Source organism: Patella vulgata, chromosome 6 (genome assembly GCF_932274485.2).
Source record: "Patella vulgata chromosome 6, xgPatVulg1.2, whole genome shotgun sequence".
In the NCBI taxonomy this organism is placed as follows: domain Eukaryota; kingdom Metazoa; phylum Mollusca; class Gastropoda; family Patellidae; genus Patella; species Patella vulgata.
In genome coordinates, this window is record NC_065884.2 from 51,099,674 (window position 1) to 51,119,942 (window position 20,269).

At 33.5% G+C, this 20,269-nt stretch overlaps 1 protein-coding gene across 5 annotated transcripts in view; it reads left to right on the forward strand.

The window, feature by feature from the left end:
* The window catches only part of LOC126824807 (dihydropyrimidinase), a 54,486-nt gene extending 34,691 nt beyond the window's left edge, over nt 1-19,795 (forward strand). For 4 of the 5 annotated variants that reach the window (XM_050554192.2, XM_050554194.2, XM_050554196.2 and 1 more), the window contains 14 exons: nt 9,707-9,801; nt 10,316-10,389; nt 11,058-11,168; nt 11,443-11,607; nt 12,548-12,690; nt 13,974-14,042; nt 14,253-14,373; nt 14,729-14,885; nt 15,114-15,255; nt 15,498-15,581; nt 15,941-16,120; nt 17,035-17,121; nt 17,538-17,724; nt 18,466-19,795. In XM_050554192.2, the coding sequence (XP_050410149.1) occupies nt 9,707-9,801; nt 10,316-10,389; nt 11,058-11,168; nt 11,443-11,607; nt 12,548-12,690; nt 13,974-14,042; nt 14,253-14,373; nt 14,729-14,885; nt 15,114-15,255; nt 15,498-15,581; nt 15,941-16,120; nt 17,035-17,121; nt 17,538-17,724; nt 18,466-18,551 (1,701 nt within the window). In that variant the 3' untranslated portion in view covers nt 18,552-19,795. Of the gene's footprint in view, nt 1-9,149; nt 9,386-9,706; nt 9,802-10,315; nt 10,390-11,057; nt 11,169-11,442; nt 11,608-12,547; nt 12,691-13,973; nt 14,043-14,252; nt 14,374-14,728; nt 14,886-15,113; nt 15,256-15,497; nt 15,582-15,940; nt 16,121-17,034; nt 17,122-17,537; nt 17,725-18,465 lie in introns of those variants that run through there. The other variant, XM_050554197.2, reaches the window with a different exon arrangement.
* Nucleotides 19,796-20,269: the final 474 nt, after the last annotated feature.

Below are 20,269 nucleotides of genomic sequence, written 5' to 3' on the forward strand. Positions count from 1 at the left end.
GGATGTTACTTACTCATATAAAACATTAGTCATTCCAGTGATTCATGTGGGATAAAATGAATTTATCAATATTTCTATGTAAAGAGGGTGGGTTAAGTATATATACTATAACAGGATAGTAGTATCAAGTGAATTCAATAACTCTATTCTTAATCCTGAGTTCACATTAGGTTGTTCTATAACTGAGTAGTTAAATAAGGATAAGTAAATATTATGATTAAAGGTGCTGGTAAGTTCACTGTCCAGACAAGGCTGTGAATTCATTACACTTAGACAGGTTTATAAAGATACTTGTTGTTATGGCTACAGGCTTTTCAGGCAACAGAATAAACTTGAGTTACAGAGATGCAAACACATCCTATAGCATTCATGTAGGTGTAGAACTGGTAGACTTTTAAAAAAAAAAAAAAAAAAAAATACCTGCTCAAGACTTATATATGATTGAACTATGGTAAAGTAAATGAATGCTCATCTCTTATCAATTATCATGATGCTCTAAAACCTAAGATATTGCAATCCACCTTTACAGGTGTATAACCTGACTTGTAGAATTACAATATCTTAGTCAGAAAAATCACATATTTCCATATTATGCATAACTGGTTAAAATAAAGTAATAATATATGTATTGTCAGGGATACGTTTGTGTATTGTATATTGTATAATATAATATGTTAATGAACTGGAATGTAAATCATATATATACACATATCTTGCCAGTGTTGATATTGATTATTTTATATTGTATTATAAACATAAAGCAGCTGTAACACAATCAATATCACTTATAAATTATATATAAACTATCTAATAAACTATATAAGCTCAATATTCTAATTATTATAAATACATGGAATTTACAAACTGTGTTACAACTAACATTACAGAACAGACTATGTTATAGCTGACATTATAAACCATGTTACATCTGACATTACAGACTATGTTTTAACTGGCATTACAAACCATGTTACAACTGACATTACAAACTATGGTATAACTGACATTACAAACCATGTTACAAATGAAATTACAGACTATGTTATAACTGACATTACAAACCATTTGGCAATTAACATTACAGATTATGTTGCAACTGACATTACAGACTATTTTATGAATGACATTATTTAACTTACATTAGAAACTCCTTTGCAACTTCCACTACATACTCTCAAGCAAATGCTGAAAAACAAGAGTATCCTCCCTGAAAAGTTGCATACCAGTTTAGTATACTGATTTTAGAGATAATTACTTCAAACTAAAGCTTTAATACATGTATGGAATAACAGTTGGATAAAATATAAAACTGGATGAGAAAATAATATCCTTCATGCATTACCATGGAAACATGCGATAGAGTCATGACATCATCATTACTATCAAAAAATGAAATGAAATGAAATGGGGTTTAACGTCCTACTGTTCTGCTCCTAACCTGGGCTAATGAAGACGGGCATACGCCATACAGTTTGCTATGAGGGAAATTTTGCCCGGACAGCGGCACTACGGCCTACTCTTATATCGAATTCCAACTGCCAAGGGATCTTTTACGTGCACGCCAATGTGTACAGGGGACCTCGGTTTTTCGTCCCATCCGAACGACTAGACAGCTTTCCTTGTCAGCCCCTCCGTCCTGCATCACTGACAAGGGAGAACCACGCCGGAAAATTACTATCAAAATATAGTTCAAATGTATATTAAAATGGTATTATGTAATTAAACAAAATTGATAAACTTAATTTTAAGGAGCTAAATTGCTAACATTTGGAACCTAGAAATTGACACAATTGGGTCGCAACACGTATAATACTGTAATATGAATGTATATACATTCAATGGTTTCCATTTATAATCTAATTTCAAATCAGTTATGTTCGGCGAAATAAGCCAGCAGTCTCAATCGAATGCAAATTTCTAGCGTCTGGTTATTCCAGTCTACATAGTATTTATTGGGCATGGTCTCCAGATAAGAATATGGCGACACCGTTTGATTTGGTGCAATGTGTCTAGCCTCGTTCCTCGAGTCTCTTGTTACAACTGGGGCTGAAACGCATTATGGTATCAGAAGCTCATCTTTTTCCAGTAAGATCACAGCATCAATGTTGATTTAAATTGAGTAATAATAAGCGTTTTCAATGTTGAAGATTTTGGATGATATTGAGTTAGAGACTTAGCTACTTTAAAGTTCATTTGTGAATATGAATCCAATCTAGGTTGATAACTTGAACAATTGACAGCATTGGAAAGGTTTAGCATAATTTGTCTATTTTGTATGAAAAGGGCATGGAGAATATAATGGTGATCTCTTAAATTTGTGGAAATGTTTGGAAATACCTGTAGACAGAAATTAAAAGCCCAACACATTTTTCCGAATTAAATGAAAAGATGCATAAGGAAATTCTGATTCTCAAGAAGCAAAAAAGTGAATTTAGTCAAAAACGCCTGATACAACCGTTTAACTCCCCACCCATGATATGTATTAAAAATGAAATGAAATGGGGTTTAAGTGGGAACCACGACGGAAATCCAAATACAGGGATCGAACAGGGTACCTCCAGGTTAGCAAGCCAATGTCTTACTCACTGAGCCACTGTGGCTCCCAATCTGTATTGAAGACATGGTTTAATGTTGTAATCATGATATTAATATTACTGGTCACAAACGTATGATGGTGATGGTACATGTTTTTTGTGTGTCATGTATATGTTTGAACTGGTATATCATTTTAACTAGATATTTAAACAAGTAAAATCTGTGTATAAACAAGAGAGAGAGGGAATGTATATACAAAGTATCTTATCTAATATTGAAAATACATGAATTTGATACCCCAAAGCAGGTGGCTTCCTAGCCAGAAATGTCAAAGGACTAAATTAGAAGAATATAATGTAGTTCCTATTAATTTTGGTGAGCAACTACCTGATAATGTCAAGGGATTGGCTACTGTACAATACACAGAACTGACTTTATTACTGGTATATAATAAGGGTAACATATTTGGCCGAATGCCACAGTATTTGGCGAGAGTATGTAGGAGGTATTATATACCTAGGTAGATTATATTGTCATTATAATTATTGTTTTGTTTTGACAAGTTTACCAACAAACAATAAACATGCAAAGTAAAAACTTTGTCATCGATCTGGCATCCACAATTCCTTTTGGATGCTCTAGAGGCTAAAGTTAATATCCGATTGACTTTAAATTTATACACAGTGTTTAAGGTCATGAGACGAAAAGGCCTTTTGATTTGCAGCAATTTGCAGCCAGAGTTATGGCCCTTGATCACTTTCAAAATCTTGTGGACGCTCTAAAGTTACTATCCGATTGACATTAAAGTTATCACTCCGGAAATGGGGTTAATGTCTTACTTTTCTGGGAGTCACGGTGACTTAGTGAGTAAGACATTGGCTCGCGAACGTTGAGATCTGGTGTTCGTTCCCTGTGTTGGCCGAGAAAGCTCATCAGGCATTTTCCGGCCTCTTTACAGTGGTAGAGCCCGAGGGCCAGGAAAGGGATAACGTAATGTTTTTTTTAGATGGGATGAAAAATCGAGGTTCCGTGTACATCAGCGTGCACATAAAAGACCCCCAGACAGTTGGAATTCAATATAAAAGTGTCACTGTATAGCGTATGCCTGTCTTCATTAGCCTAGTCAGAGCAGAACATAGGATGTTAAACCCAATTTCATTTCATTCAATTTGCCTGCTTTTCTGTGCCCTTCGGACTCTTGAAGATATAAGGCATACCCTGTGCAGAGTGCTATGATGGAAAGTTTTAATGGACTGGACTGTGGCATTTCTTAATCGAAATTAAACTGTGGAGGATTCTTTTATATGCACGCCATTGTGTACACATGAGCTTGTTTTTTTTTTTTGTATCATCTACACAACTAGGCACAGTTCTTTGCCAGGCCCTCTGTGCTGCACTACCAACAGGGAGAAACCACACTGCAAAATCCTGGGGAACTTTCTTGACCAACAACAGGATCAGTGTACATAATTATAGTATTAAGAGGAATATGGTCGACACCATGACAACCCGACATCACAACATTATAACCTGACAATACGACATTTTTACGCAACATTACAACATTTTTAATGTTGTGGTATTGGGTGAAAATGTTGTATTGTCGGGTTAAAATGTTGTGTTGTTGGGTTGTCGCCCTATGAAGGGCGCCACCACGACATCACAACATGATACAAATCAGCCACCATAGTTTTCTCCTTGTATACAGAACATTCATTTATTTGGTTGCCACACATACAAGTTTGCAAAATCACAAAATATTCACAATCAGTTTTCAGTTTTAGCATGGACTGTCCTGTTCATGCATGCATGTGTCTAGTAATGGTCAAGTTGAACATTATGAATAATATAGTTAACACCTTGTGTACTCTGCTAACAGATGGTACCTACCATGTAAAGTGTGTGTGTTAAAGGGTCAATGATAGAAATATAAAACTAGGTGTGGCAAGGGTAATTATTTTTTAAGTATTGTCAACAGTTAAACAATCACATTGTTTATAAAGATTTGTCGAAAGAGCAAGATTTTTTCTTTAAACTATGTTTCTATCAACAAACTCATCGGAAAAGAACTGATTCCAGTTCACATTGACATGTTTTTTTTGCTCCTGACTTGATCCACTTGGCTTTAAAATGGAGTTCAAGTCTACATGCAATCAGTTGTATATTGTCTAACTCCACATTCCTACATATAAGATAGTGTGACTCAGATTGTTCCCTTCAAGACTAAGAATAGTTGTAACTGGCAAATATCCTTTGTTACTATAGTAACCTCATGAACTAGTAGGCCTACAATATATACATCTAACTATGGGTAGAAAACTGTTTTATAAAATTTGTTGTAAAGCTGCTTTTCTATAAAATTCTAGTAATTGATAATATGTCAATTTAATATATTTTGGTGTAGGTGTACTGATAGCAAGGTCCACACCCACTACAACAAACCTGTGGTTTACAATGAGCTTTTGTCATGTTACTGTCATGAACGGCTGAACCCTGGTCACAAACAAACTGTCTACAAGAAGAGAAAAGAGCACAAGCGGTGGTTATACCCCATATGTTGCTAGCACTGTTGGGTAAAAAAAAAATAATAAAAAGTAGAGCTATTATTGACCAGTGAATTTGTATGTCAAAATGAAATAATGGGAGGTAACTCCTACAATCCTACAAAGAATGTTGGAATGAGTGACAGTAAAAGAATGTATTCAAGACATTTTTGTGGACAGATTGTTATTAGAAAAAGACATGTATTCATTAAATTGCCACTTATTATAATTTATCAGAGATAAAAACAGCATTACCACTCTGGTTATTTATGAATATGATTTGTTTATCAGCTGATTTTACTTAATTCCATATGGACTTTAATATGATGCAGATGCTCCATCTTAAAGAATTTAGATACTGTACCTCACAATTGGATAGACATGGGTTTATCATTTAAACTTTTATATTATACCATTATATCTAAGTAAAAAAAAATTATACATTGTTTTAAAGATATATTTCCATGGCAATTCTGATCCTACATAACCATTAATTAGAAAGTAATCTTTAAATGTAGCTGCCATTATGTAGTACACATGCAAACTGAAGAATGAATTGCACCTCTGTCATTACAACTTCAGTGTATTGATTTCATTGGTAGACCAGATAACAGCACCATATGTTAGTTTCGATGGATTTGGAGCTTAGAAATGAAACACTAGATGATAGTTCATTGCATCAAGACCTCCATTATCATGGACAGCATGAAATATCTACATTTACACAGAATCACATACATTTAATAATACATTACACAGAAAACTCATACATGAACATACATGTATACATTGATAGGATAGAATACATATTCATACAAATAATAGTACATATGAGAAAAATATGTAGGGCAATGTAGAAATAGCAATATTTAGCAAAACAGCGGGAGTAGGAAGATGGAGCTATCCTTAACAGGGAAAAGTAGGGTGAAATTGACAGTTGACAGCCTGATATCATAAAGACAGTGTAAAGGAAGATATAAGGTTTTATTTATTTACATGGGTAAGAAACATCTTTTGTGTTCGGGTGGCACGAAAAACCTAGTACCTGTGTACATGTTGCTGTGCACATAAGAACCCATGGCAGTTGGAATTCTAACGGTGCTGTCAGTGCAAACTTTTCTTCGTAGTACTAGCACACTGTGATGTAGGCCCATCTTCATAAGCTAGGTGGGTACAGAAAAGTTGGACATTAATCCCCATTTCATTATGTTCCTAACATTCAAGACTTTGTTGATTATGTGATCGTTTCAAACAAGAAGTGGCATCTGTAGTAAGCATACCTTGCCTCAAATGCATGGATATAGATTTTAAGAAGTCAAAGGTAGAAGTTTACCTTGGAACAAAGGACCATTAGTCGAGTCACCAGCCCAGTTATTTTATTGAGGAATGAATGATCATAAGGCTGGAATGATCACTTTGTGCAGTTGTGCTGTTAAAGAAAAAGGATTTATATACATTTCAGTGCTTAAGATGGAGAATTTTGGCTTAATTTTCATGCCAGTGATGAACTGTTCAACATCTTTTTCCTTTAACAATTTAAAAATCATTTTATAGCCAGGCTTCTAGTGTGTTCAGTATTATAAGCTTATGTATTTCTTTTGATCAGTTTGCTATAGACGTTTAAAAGTAATATTACTTCACTTTTAAATTTGACTGCCTGTGTATCTAACGAACAGGTGTACAGGTACCAAAGGCTATCTAATCAAAATACCTTTCTATATTTAAAAATGTAGAATTGAGTCATAACTGTGAAGATTCAGGGATGAAATTGGCATTAATTTTGTTCTGTAAATCAACAGATGTAGTAGAAAATTATAATGAGATTTCTAACTCTCCAGGTTACTTAGATTGTATATATAAATTTATATCTGACTTCTGGCAGGATGTTAAAAATAGAGGAATGGTAATTTCTGGATCTGTCTTTAACTTGGAATAAACAGACCATCCTAGACTGGGTTATACCCATCCATAACATTAACCTGCTCCACCAGAACTTGTTACCTGGGGTGATGTGGTTTGTTTAAATGGATTATGTTTGCAAATTAATCGAATGAGTTCGCTATTTTTTTCTTTGTATCATTATTGGTCGACTGTAGGTGAATAATTGGTGAAACCATTTCGCCGCCACACATGGCATGGTTATTAATTACATTGATTATCACTGCAGTTTACATGTACTTCTCATTTGTTTGTGGTGAGCATTCTATAGGAACGATTTTGAGAAGATAATATTTCGATTATAAGTGCAGGTGTACATATAAAGAAACGAAAGCGAGTATATTGTGTTAAAATGTCAGTCAGTGATAAGTTTTACATGAAGATGAAGGATCAATGGTTTTGTCAGTGTACTGATCATATTGTAAGAATGGAATTTATTTAATTCTTTGTTTGCATGGATGTACATGTTATCACCTCATACTTTTGACGAGTAATGTGTTTAGACAAGTGTCAGTTAATTTGATAATTCAGGAAACTCTCCTGTCTGGACAAAATTTCCCTCATACTCATACTATCATAGCACACTACTTTAGCCCAGTTGGTGCCGAAAAATATAATTCAGTATTAATCTTGTCCAATGCAAGTGGGTGTGGCATTTGTCGAAAAATTTGATTTCATACAATTTAAACAAATACTAAAACAGCTTTATTCTTGGGGATCAGGTAATATTAGTATTTTGTAAGTCATTGTAGCTTAAATTAGATTGTCTCGTCATGCCAATATATTCAGTGTCTGGCAGAGTGTCCACGCTTGTTAGGAAATTAAATGAAATGAAATGAAATGGGGATGAATGTCCTACTACACTTGTTTAGGAAATGCATTAATGATTTGCTTTATTCTGATTTTGATCAAATTTGTTGTTTAAATGTATTTGGCTTGTTAATCAGGATTCAGCAAAAGTTTAAATTTGAAAAGAATCTATCAGTAAATGCTTATTCTTGATGTAAAAATAATGTATCAAAATAACTTGGATTATATTAAATCAAAACTAACAGGAGACTCACTTCGCCCAGGGACCCAATTCACCTAGGGTCCAAATTCGATGGCCTAAAACATTCGGGGATCATGTGGCTAAGTGGGAAAGACGCTGGCTCGCTAGCCTGGAGGTCGGGTGTTCGATTCCTGCATTGGCCGAGAAAGTTCATCCAGATTTTCTGGCGTGGTTTCCCCTTGTCAGTGATGCAGGACAGAGGGCCTGACAAGGACAGCTGTCTAGTCATTCGGATGGGACGAAAAACCGAGGTCCCATGTACATATTGGCGTGCACATAAAAGATCCCTTAGAAGTTGGAATTCGATATAAGAGTAGGCCGTAGCGCCGCTGCCCAGGCAAAATTTCCCTCATAGCACAGTGTATGGCATATGCCCGTCTCCATTAGCCCAGTTTAGGAGCAGAACAGTAGGACGTTAAAACCCATTTCATTTCATTTCATTTCCTAAAACATTCACAGGGTCAAGCTGGTTATAAGAGTTCAAATAATTTTATAAATTTAATTGAGATTCTTTAATTATTCTGGATGTCATTACCCTGGATTTCATCTTAAGTGAATTATCACAGTGTATGGCATATGCCCGTCTTCACTAGCCCATTTTAGGAGCAGAACAGTAGGACGTTAAACCCCATTTCATTTTATTTCATTTCCTAAACATTCACAGGGTCATGCTGGTTATAAGAGTTTGAATAATTTTATAAATTTAATTGAGATTCTTTGATTATTCTGGATGTCATTACCCTGGATTTCATCTTAAGTGAATTATCAGTATGTTTTCTTGTTCCATTGTTAGTGATCTATCTGTAAAGAACAATTGTAATCTGTCTATCTGGCAGTGCTTATCTATAAGTATTATACTCACCTATCCTGTGATGTAATACTACTTATACTATGTGCATCATAAATGAACTGAGGATATGAGTAATTAGCTAAATCTTGTTAATTGTTTACATATGATTACTCTTAGAGATAAAGGATTATCATAATAAAGTTGACAGGTCATATCATCACAGAAGTTGGATTTCATTGGTCGTTTAACCACTAAAAGAGGCTACCATGCTGTGTTTGAAGGTTTCATTATTGCAATCTCCATGTGGTAGTAGGTCAAAGTCCCCTCATTGATCAGTTCCTAGTCGTTGAGAATTGTCTGTTACAGACTCTAACTCACTACTTTGATTCTGTCTAGGAGCAGGATAACCTTCCTTTTTCCTGCTGTTAATACAAGCCTGGTATAACATTGAACTCGTACAGAAGTGATACTACCATATTGGTTAGGATAGAGAGATAACTAGAAGTTGTACACTGAACTGTTGAAATGGTAACAAATTATGTGGAATTATTGCATGAAATAATTATGTTTTTAGTTGATTAATAATGGAATGACTTGTTAATGTTAGTAATTATGTATTGTTCATTGTTTAATATACATGTATAGTACGAGTATATTGTTGTAACCTTGTTGAAGTGGAACACATTGCATTCCTCACATATTCTATTGTTCGCTATATAGTGTTATATACTAGTTAATATGGTCATTGAATCTCATTTCCTGCATTATTACTTTTAATATAAAATGTGTGAGTTTTTTCCATTGTGTAGCTAAATCATCTCATTAATGAATTATTTCTTATCTTTTCAGAGTGCTCAGTCCAGACTTTTCTTAAAAGGTGGAAAAATCGTCAATGACGATCAGACTTTTTACGCAGACGTCTACATTGAAGATGGCATCATCAAGTAAGTTATTCAGTGTACATCTAATTTGTGTCAGTTACTGCTTGTCTAATAAATTATTTGATAAATATTACCATTAAATATTAGATATGGTATAGATCTTTGGGCACAAAGCCAAATTATGAAAATTATCAATTTGATTTTTTAACAAAACACTTATTTGGTGCATTACATCTATTAATTACATTTTATTCATTCATAATGGCTGTGTGCAATATTCTTACTTCAGTGATTTTAATATTTCTGAATTGTAAATATACAAATATGATGTAGAATAACTTGACATTAGTAAATGTCTTGACTTGATATTTACATTGACTAGTAATGTCTCAATAATATATGACTTAAGCTGAATCAAGAGCAGAACACAAAATATTATTTGTACACATTTTCACACAACAAAACCCCCAAAATCAGTTTGGTTATATGGGACAGTTAGAGGTTGGTTAGAGCAAAGTGACCTTTATTATATACAGACATAGTTTGATTTATGTATATGACATGATGTTTATTACAGGCAACTTGGTCAAAACTTGGTTATACCTGGGGGTGCCAGAACTATCGATGCTAAAGGAAAGCTCATTATTCCAGGTTAGTGCCTTTGGAAAGAGTCTATTTTTTTTCTGCCTGGAAACTGTAATTGACCTTGTTTCAGGTCGCTCTAACATAGTCTACCAGTGCTAACAATTTTGTTGATATTTTGTGAGTCATATAAATTTCAACTTTATAGGATTGGTCTCGGCCATTCAAAAATTTATAAACAAATGTATTTATACACAAGTATATGTTAAATTAGAACACCAGACTTTGACCATCTGGAACATCAAGATCTGTATATATGTTCTAAGTGTTGACACTTGTAATTTTATGTAGACACTGGCATTTGTCATGTGTGTGTGTGAAATAGCTTTATTTAATGTCCGCTTCCACCGAAGTGATATGTTCTGGAAGAGGCATTATATAGCAAGAGGTCATTGTAATCCCTTGTCTTATTAACAAGGGGCTTCAATGTGTAACTTTTCATAGTTCAGTTCAGTGAGACTATTTATGTAAATCCCTACTTATATCACTTATTATGTCTGTTATATATCACTTCATTGTGGAAGCAGACATTAAAGATAACTATTTCACACATGTTATATCCAAGTATTAACAGGTGTCAATAAAATGTAATGTTTATTTAAACTTTTCGAAGGTAAAATACAGTAACATTTTACTAAATATAAAGATAGATTGTACATTAATTTTGATTGTTTCAGGTGGTATTGACCCCCACACGCACATGCAGCTTCCATTTATGGGAACAACAGCAGCAGATGATTTCTACAGTGGGACCAAGGCGGCCTTAGCAGGTGGAACTACCATGATAAGTAAGTTCGTGATTTTAGATAATTATTCTTATTTTGTTACAACTGACTAGATTCAGGTCGTTTGAACAGTTTTTCCAAAGTTTCCATGAAAAGTATTCGGTTTATTGCTGTTTGTCTTTGAAAAGTGACAGTCCATAGAATGAGTTCAATTTCATTGGTATCTGTGGTCTAAGGGGAGACAACTCTTATACATTATCTCCCTTTATATAGACTGAAAACAATGATTTGTTATATCCTAACATTACAAAGTAAATTAAATGTGTTCTGTTTTCAGTTGACTTTGTAATAGATCAGAAGGGAGTATCTTTGTTAGATGCTTATGAAAAATGGCGAGGATGGGCAGATGCCAAAGTTTGTTGTGATTATGCCTTACATGTTGGTGTTACGTGGTGGAGTGACCAGGTAGCAAAAGAAATGGAAATTCTTTGTAAAGAAAAAGGTAAGTTCAACAAGAGGGCACAAGATATCTGACTGATATTGATATATACTCTTCAAAAAAAGTAGGAGATATTCAGAAACAATACAAAACTACAGAAATGCACTGCTGTTTTTATTAGAGGTAACCAGTGTATGTTAATAACAGACCAATTGCCTACACATGAACATAAACAGTTCATTTGGGCGGCTTATCTGAGAGCCACATTTCACTCACAAAGAGATACACCGTCAAAAGTGAAAATGGACGTTTTTGATTTTTGACTTAATGAGTAATTGCTCCACCAATCCTCAGACATTCAGCATGCTCCTAATCAACCGTCCAATCACGATTTGGGGCAATCTGACCGACTCCTCTTGCAGTGCCACGGCCAATTCTTATCTGTTGACATTGGCGTCGACGAACACGTCTCCAGATCAAATTAAACATAATACACTAAAGCAAAGATACGCTAAACAGTAAAACTTATGCAGGAACCGATAGGAGAGCAAACATGGATAGATAAACCAGCAGTTTTCATCAACCTTTCCTTGAAGTGTCAAATTTGACAATGAACCCCTCCCACATATATGCCGCTATTGCGTGTCGCATGTGCAGCTCAGTGATTCTGTTGCGGCGATAAGTTCTTCATCTGTGAACATACTCTCAAAGCATGTCAAGTGTCCATGACTGTTTATCATATCACAACCTGCATAGGTATTTGCATTTCAATATGCCCTACTTTTTTTGAAGAGTATATTATTATATATTCACATATAGTATATTACATGTATATCAAAGTATTGGATAATGTTGGATGCCAATAAAAAGAAATTAACATTTTTCTTGGAAAATAGAAGAAAGTATTCAATTTGATGAAAGTGAATTCATATATTTTGTCATTTTTACTTTGAGAGTCTTCTCATGGAACAAATTATTTTAATATTCTGATTATTTGTTGCAGGTGTAAACTCGTTTAAAGTATTTATGGCATATAAAGATGTGTTTATGTTACCTGATGATGATATGTATGCTGTATTTAGGAAATGTAATGAATTAGGTGCTGTGCCTATGGTGCATGCAGAAAATGGTCATCTTATTGATATTGTAAGTAAAACAAGTTTTGAATTACTGTATAAGAATAGATATTTAATGGTTCTTTTGAATCTAAATATTTTTGAATCTAGGGTGTGTTAGAGCTGTAAAATATCATTTTTATACGCCCACATTGAAATGTGGTCGTATATTGTCGTCGCCCCCGTCCGTCGGTCCGGCGTCCACAATTGCTTGTGGACGCTCTAGAGGCTAAAGTTAATATCCGATTGACTTTAAATTTATATACAGTGTTTAAAGCCATGAGACGAAGAAGCCTATTGATTTTCAGCGATTTCCGATAGTTACTGCCAGAGTTATGGCCCTTGATCACTTCAAAAAATCTTGTGGACGCTCTAGAGTCTAAAGTTAATATCCGATTGACTTTAAATTTATACACAGTGTTTAAGGTCATGAGACGAAGAAGCCTATTCATTTTCAGCGATTTCCGATAATTACTGCCAGAGTTATGGCCCTTGATCACTTCAAAAAATCTTGTGGACGCTCTAGAGGCAAAAGTTAATATCTGATTGACTTTAAATTTATACACAGTGTTTAAGGTCATGAGACGAAGAATCCTATTGATTTTCAGCGATTTCTGATAATTACTGCCAGAGTTATGGCCCTTGATCACTTCAAAAAATCTTGTGGACGCTCTAGAGTCTAAAGTTAATATCCGATTGACTTTAAATTTATACACAGTGTTTAAGGTCATGAGACGAAGAAGTCTATTCATTTTCACTTCAAAAAACCTTGTGGATGCTCTAGAGGCGAAAGTTAATATCTGATTGACTTTAAATTTATAAACAGTGTTTGAGGTCACGAGGCGAAGAATCCTATTGATCTTCAAAGATTTCTGATAATTACTGCCAAAGTTATGGCCCTTGATCACTTTGAAAAATCTTGTGGACGCTCTAGAGGCCAAAGTTAATATCCGATTGACTTCAGATTGATACACAGAGTTTAAGATATTGAGACGAACAAGTATATTGATTTTCAATGAATTTTTATGACTTGGAACAGCTAAATCCATGATACAGTATTAAAAGTTTTGTATACAAAATGTTAGCATGGGGCAGAACTTTATAAAAACCAAACAAATTCTAATGGTTTTCTGAGTTGTTGCTCTTAATCAGATTTTAGTGTATTATAAATGTTTCATTACCGAAAAAAGTAAAAATATGCGACAACTCTTGTTGACTGCCCAGACGATTTAGCTGCTGTGGGCGTATGTTTCGTTGCCTGGCAACCTATCTTAAAAAAGATTGTTGTTATAATTTAATTTGACTTTTTTTCAGAAATCTAAAGAAATGGTTTCCAAAGGTATAACAGGACCAGAAGCACATGAAATGTGTCGACCAGAAGAGGTATGCATTCATTTGTTGTAATCAGAAATAACTATATTTTGTATTATGTCTTTAATATCTGTACATGGAATGTTTCTAAAATAAAAAAGATTACTTTGGTTTATGTATAGAATTAAATATATTTTAAGTTATTTCATTATTTAAAAACAAGATATAGGTTTTGGAAATGAAGATATTTTTAATAGATAGAACCTGTCTCTATTATTAAAGGTTGAAGCTGAAGCAACACAGAGAGCTATAACTGTAGCTAATCAAGCTAATGCTCCACTGTATGTAGTACATGTTATGAGTAAGAGTGCAGGTGAAGTAGTAGCTAATGAAAGAAGAAAAGGTAATATTTCACTTTATTCTTTTAAAACCGTAGAATACATTTTTTTTAGGAGCTTACCGTCAAAATTTGTGCCTATAAGCTTACTAAAAATGTACACATTAAATAAAATACAGCAAAAATTCCAATCTTATTTCATAGATAGAACTGTTAGCAGATTTAATAGTGGCTCAGTGAGTAAAACTGTTAACATGGAGATCTTCTGTACATATTGGTGTGCACGTGCAAGAACCCTTGACAGTTGGAATTTGAAATTTCACTCATAGCACACTGCATGATGTATGCCCATCTTCATCAGCCCAACCTTTTTTAAGAATGAAAAATGATTTTAATATGGTTTAATAACTTAATTGTGTAGGTAAAGTTGTTTTTGGTGAAGCACTGGCTGCTGGTTTAGGTACTGATGGAACTCATTACTGGAATAAATGTTGGAGACATGCTGCAGGTCATGTGATGGGACCACCTCTTCGTCCTGACCCTAGCACTCCTGGTTACCTCATGGATCTCTTAGCAAAGTAAGTAAACCTATATGATACTATTTTGGAAAAATATTTTTTTAAAAAAGAATTATTTTCTGAATTAACGTGTATTTTTGAAATTGTTGTTGAGAGTTGACTAATTTGTGGTTTTATAATTGGCCATAATAATATACAATATTTGATTTTATAAGATAAATTAATGTAATTATATAGATATATAAAGCTCAATTTTTAAATTAATATAATATTATTTGTTATTTTTAGTAATGATCTGTCTGTATCTGCTACTGATAATTGTACATTTAATGCTGATCAGAAAGCTATTGGTAAAGATGATTTTAGAAATATACCTAATGGAGTTAATGGTGTAGAAGATAGAATGTCTATTATTTGGGAAAAAGGAGTTGTAAGTTTCTCAGATTCTGACATTTATTTATACTTTTCAGTTAAAAATATTTTCCATCTTATCTGTAAATCTAATTGGCAGTATTGGGGAAATAATATATAAATTAATTTATTTGGACAATCCACAGAAAAATTAGATCAGTTAAAATAATGTTAAAGTTAATTATTTACCCGAAAGTATATTAATTTTTCGAATACCAGACATATTATTTTTTCACTTATCCATGTTTTTTTGCTTTCCAGAGATCTGGTAAAATGGACCCATGTAGATTTGTAGCTGTAACTAGTACTAATGCTGCTAAAATATTTAATCTCTATCCTAAAAAGGTTAGTAAATTGGTGTGTTCAAGAGAAATTGGGCTAATATTGATATTTAAAAATTCCTGCCAAAAAGCAGTAGAAAAACATTTAAAATTTGCCCCCAGGTTATTTTAGAACTTTCTAGAAATTCTGATTCCACTTTTGTAGAATTTGTGGAAAAATGTTTGTACAAATATGATATCATTCAATACATATGAACATTTCTAGAACACCTGATAACAAATTTACATAGAGAACAAGTTATGTTGAACTCTTGTATTTCTATCAATATTGAAATTTATATTTCTATCAATATTGGAATTTGTATTTATATCAATACTGAAATTTGTATCTATATCAATACTTAAATTTGTATTATATTACAGGGTCGTGTAGCAGTAGGTTCGGATGCTGATATTGTTATCTGGGATCCTAATGAGAAGAGAACTATTTCAGCTAAAACACATCACCAAGCTGTAGATTTTAATATATTTGAGGGTATGACCGTACATGGTGTACCTTTGTATGTTATAACAAATGGACAAGTTGTCTTAGATGAAGGACAGGTAAGAATATATTTATAAATAATATTCTGCATTAAACAGCTTTCATTCAATATAGAATTGAATCACCATAGTTCCTACTGAATTGAAATCTGGTTCTTAATTCCTCACAATAAGGTATAATTTGCAGGATACATGTTCAAATTTTAACTCATACCAAGCAAGGCAACTTTCAGGGGTTCAATGAAATGATAGGAAATGAGGTTTAACGTCCTACTGTTCAGCTCCATCTGGACTAATGAAGACGAACATACGTAATGCAGTGTGCTATGAGAGAAATTTTGTCTGAACCACATCGCTATGGCCTACTCTAATTTCAAATTCCAACTGTCAAGGGTCTTTTTATGTGTGTGGTTTCCCCTTGTCAGTGATGCAGGATGGAGGGCCTGACAAGGACAGCTGTCTAGTCATTCGGATGATATGAAAAACCGAGGTCCCGTGTACACATTGGCGTGCCCGTAAAAGATCCCTTGGCAGTTGGAATTCGATATAAGAGTAGGCTGTAGCGCCGCTGCCCGGGCAAAATTTCCCTTATTAGGTCATAGCACACTGTACGGCGTATGCCGGTCTTCATTAGCCCAGGTTAGGAGCTGAACAGTAGGACGTTAAACCCCATTTCATTTCATTTCCTTTTATGTGCACGCCAGTGTGTCCTTGGGATCTCAATTTATTTTGTGCTATCCAAACAACTAGACACTGTTTCTTGCCAGACCCTTCGTCCTGCACCAATGACAAGTGAAATCCATGCAACAAAATCATCGAACCTGGAATCTGCAGGTTAGGGAGTCAGCACTGTACTTACTGAATTCCCATGGCTCTCTTAATGATTGCATCAAATTGATTGTGTTGTGGTATATTAAATTTAAATAAATTTATATTTTTTATCTGTTATATGTACCTGTTTATTTTGATTACAGTTAAAGGTGACCCAGGGATTAGGAAGATTTATTGAAACACCTTGTAATCCAGAATATGTTTATGGTAAAATACGAACCAGGGAACAAGTAAGTTGTTAATTGTTTCAATAAAACAGTAATATAGCATTTAAGTATACTAGTTATATCCTTTCTCAGAGAATATACTAAATAGAAAAGCTATTGTCATCGAACAGAAAATACAGATTGTTGATGCTTCTCTGTTGTTAACTTAAAAACCAACTTTTTCAAAAACCGGCAAATATATATTTTAAGAAAAAAACATAAAATAAAGGAGTGGTCTTCATAAAATTAATTTTCAATTAATTCATTTTTAACCACAAACATCAATGCCAATTTGGTAACAACAATGTGTTAATTGTCTTAAGTTAGTATCTACAAAACATTTTTCAGTCATCATTTTTGTAATATTTTTAATAAGAAAACTGTCTATTGGCCTTCTAGAGTATTGCTGCTATAATATTAAAATATTTTGATTGTTTTAGATGTGTCAGCCACAAAGAGTAGAGAGAGAAGATTATACTGGACCTGTTATAGAAGTAATGCACGAAGTTTTAGCTAATAAAGTACAATCAGCTAATCCTATTACACCTAAATCACCTGAATCTTTCCATAATAGAAGTAAAGTAGATGGAGTACGCAATATGCAAGAATCTAGCTTTCAGTTAAGTGGTATGTATGACTGTATTTTCTATTAATAATATTAATTGTATTAATTTAAATGAGAGGTTTTGTTGGAAACAAACATTATCTAATGATATGTCTACTTGTTCAATATGTGTCTTACTTTGATGGTTTCTACTGTTTCAATGCTGTCACATACATTGAATGTCAGTACCTGGTTGTTGTTGATTTGGTTTATGTGTTAAATGTTGTGTGCATATGTGGCCTGGAAATAGGGACACTTTCTCACAAAAGACACGGGTGTAAAATATACTAAAGACAACTTGTCTGCAATACCAGCTTCGATGGAAGCGGATGTTAAACCCTACGAACAACAACAACCCAAGTCCATTAGCTTCTAAATGATTTCAATGTGATATACCCTGTGCCTGGACAATTAGTTAACTCGTGATAATTGTACTTCAGTTCCAGAAATCATTTGTGAAATATGTCAAGTCACTAAATTCAGAAGTGTATCTTGGCAGGAGGGTAGGGTGGCCAAATAGCCTAAGGCTTGCACTTTACATCATGAGGTCTGTCATTGAGTAAAGTGGCATGGTTTCGATTCCCCACTTGTACATGACAAGGAGTCCAACCTCACAGGTTTTCTCCCTGTCCTCCGGTTTCAACACATAGTTTGTATCAAGTGGACCTTAAACCCCATTTCTCTGTCTTTCTCTCTTTTAAGTTGACATTGTTCTAGCTGTTTTAAATGTTATCAGTCTAATAATTTTTTGTTTGTTTTTATAGGTGCTCAGATTGATGATGATAAACCAAGACGAGGACATACTCGGGTAGCTAACCCACCTGGAGGTAGATCAACTGGTTTATGGTAATTTTTGGTGTGCAATCATAGTGAAGGCATCTGTTTCATTTATCAACCATGAAGAAGAAAAGTGCTGAATTAATAAATCATGGTTTAATGGGTTGATGGCTGATTAAATCATGGATGTTTTTAGAAAGATAGCCATTTTTTACATGCACTCAAAAATTTTAAATTTGTTTTATCTGCCCATTTTATCTACCAAATAGAGTCTTATACTTCTCAGTGCTATTATGTCAATATTATATTAAAATTATATACTATGGTTTTAATTAACGCATTTTAAATATTGTGTCCGACATTATATGTCAAGTTCTAAATATCGCTTTAACAAATATGCTCTTTGTCATCAGTATGGTAATAATCTATAATAGAGGATGATCCATGTAAACAGCGTCCATGTTTTTGTGTACTTGTATCATTCCTAAATTGAAAGATTTCAAGAGTGTTTAAAATGTACCAAAGGCTTTCGTGTGTCCCATCATTCATGTAGTTGTTGAACTAGGGCATGTGTGTTTCATCACAACTAAATCTAATTCGCAATTTCTTTCGATTTATGCACTGCTTGTTTATCTTGTGAAAGGTCAACAGATAAAATGGACAAAGATATGTATATCAAGTTTATGTCAATTGTGATTCATTATTCATTTAGTGCATTAAAATAATTAATACATACATCCCCCCCTCTTCATTTGTATACATTGTAGGCAAATAAGGCCTTAATTATCAATATAATGTTAATTTATTTAACGTAACTTTAGTGATTATTAGATGGTATACGGTGTGTAGACTATAGTTAAAGAACTTTTTGTTTAAAGTTGTATTAATACATAATATAATTATAGACGTTGAGTATAAGCTTTAGACGATTTCTAGGTTTTTTTTACGTAGACATAATTTTAACATCTCTCAGATTGTACATTTGTTTATGTTTTAAAACAATTTAATGTTTTTATTGAAATGTTATTTTTTACTTTTAGATTATGCATTAGTAATTATCTTTGTTTATTCTCTTTTATAGATGTCTATCTCTTTGCATTTTACCAAATTATATTGAGATGCCTTAATATGAATGATTTCTATAGATTGATTTCAAAGATATTCAATGAATATTTTAATTTAAATCCATTTTGTTCTCTTATGGCATAGCTAAGAATTTTCAGAATTAAATCAGAATTTATTTTAAATGTTTGTTTTGATGCTATTGCTGGTAAGTGTCTGAAGTCAATAAAAGCATTTGTCTCATGTTTAAATTTATTTCCGTTTGTTTCAAATATCATCCCTTTTAAAGAGATAGCAATGATGGGACAAGAGCTATTTCAAAATCCAAGATCTCTATTTCATTATGGTTTTTGTAGAGCTGACAGGGAAAGCTATCTAGCAATTTGGATGTTACCAAGGTCCTACTAGGTATACTTTTCATCATTCGAGCATTCACAAGATGTGTGTATATGTATATGTATATATATATATATACACACACATATCTTGTGAATGCTCGAATGATGAAAAGTATCATCCGATCTGTATGCTTCAATTTAATTATTGAAACGAAGAATCCTATTGAATTTCAGCAATTTCTAAAAATTCTCATATCTGTATGAAATTTATATGCATTATGTAAATTAGTAAAACGAAAAATGCTGTTGAATTTCAACAATTTTTGTATATTACTTCCAGAGTTTAGGTCCTTGTTTCAGTTTGTAACACCTTGTGAATGCTGAAAGGACG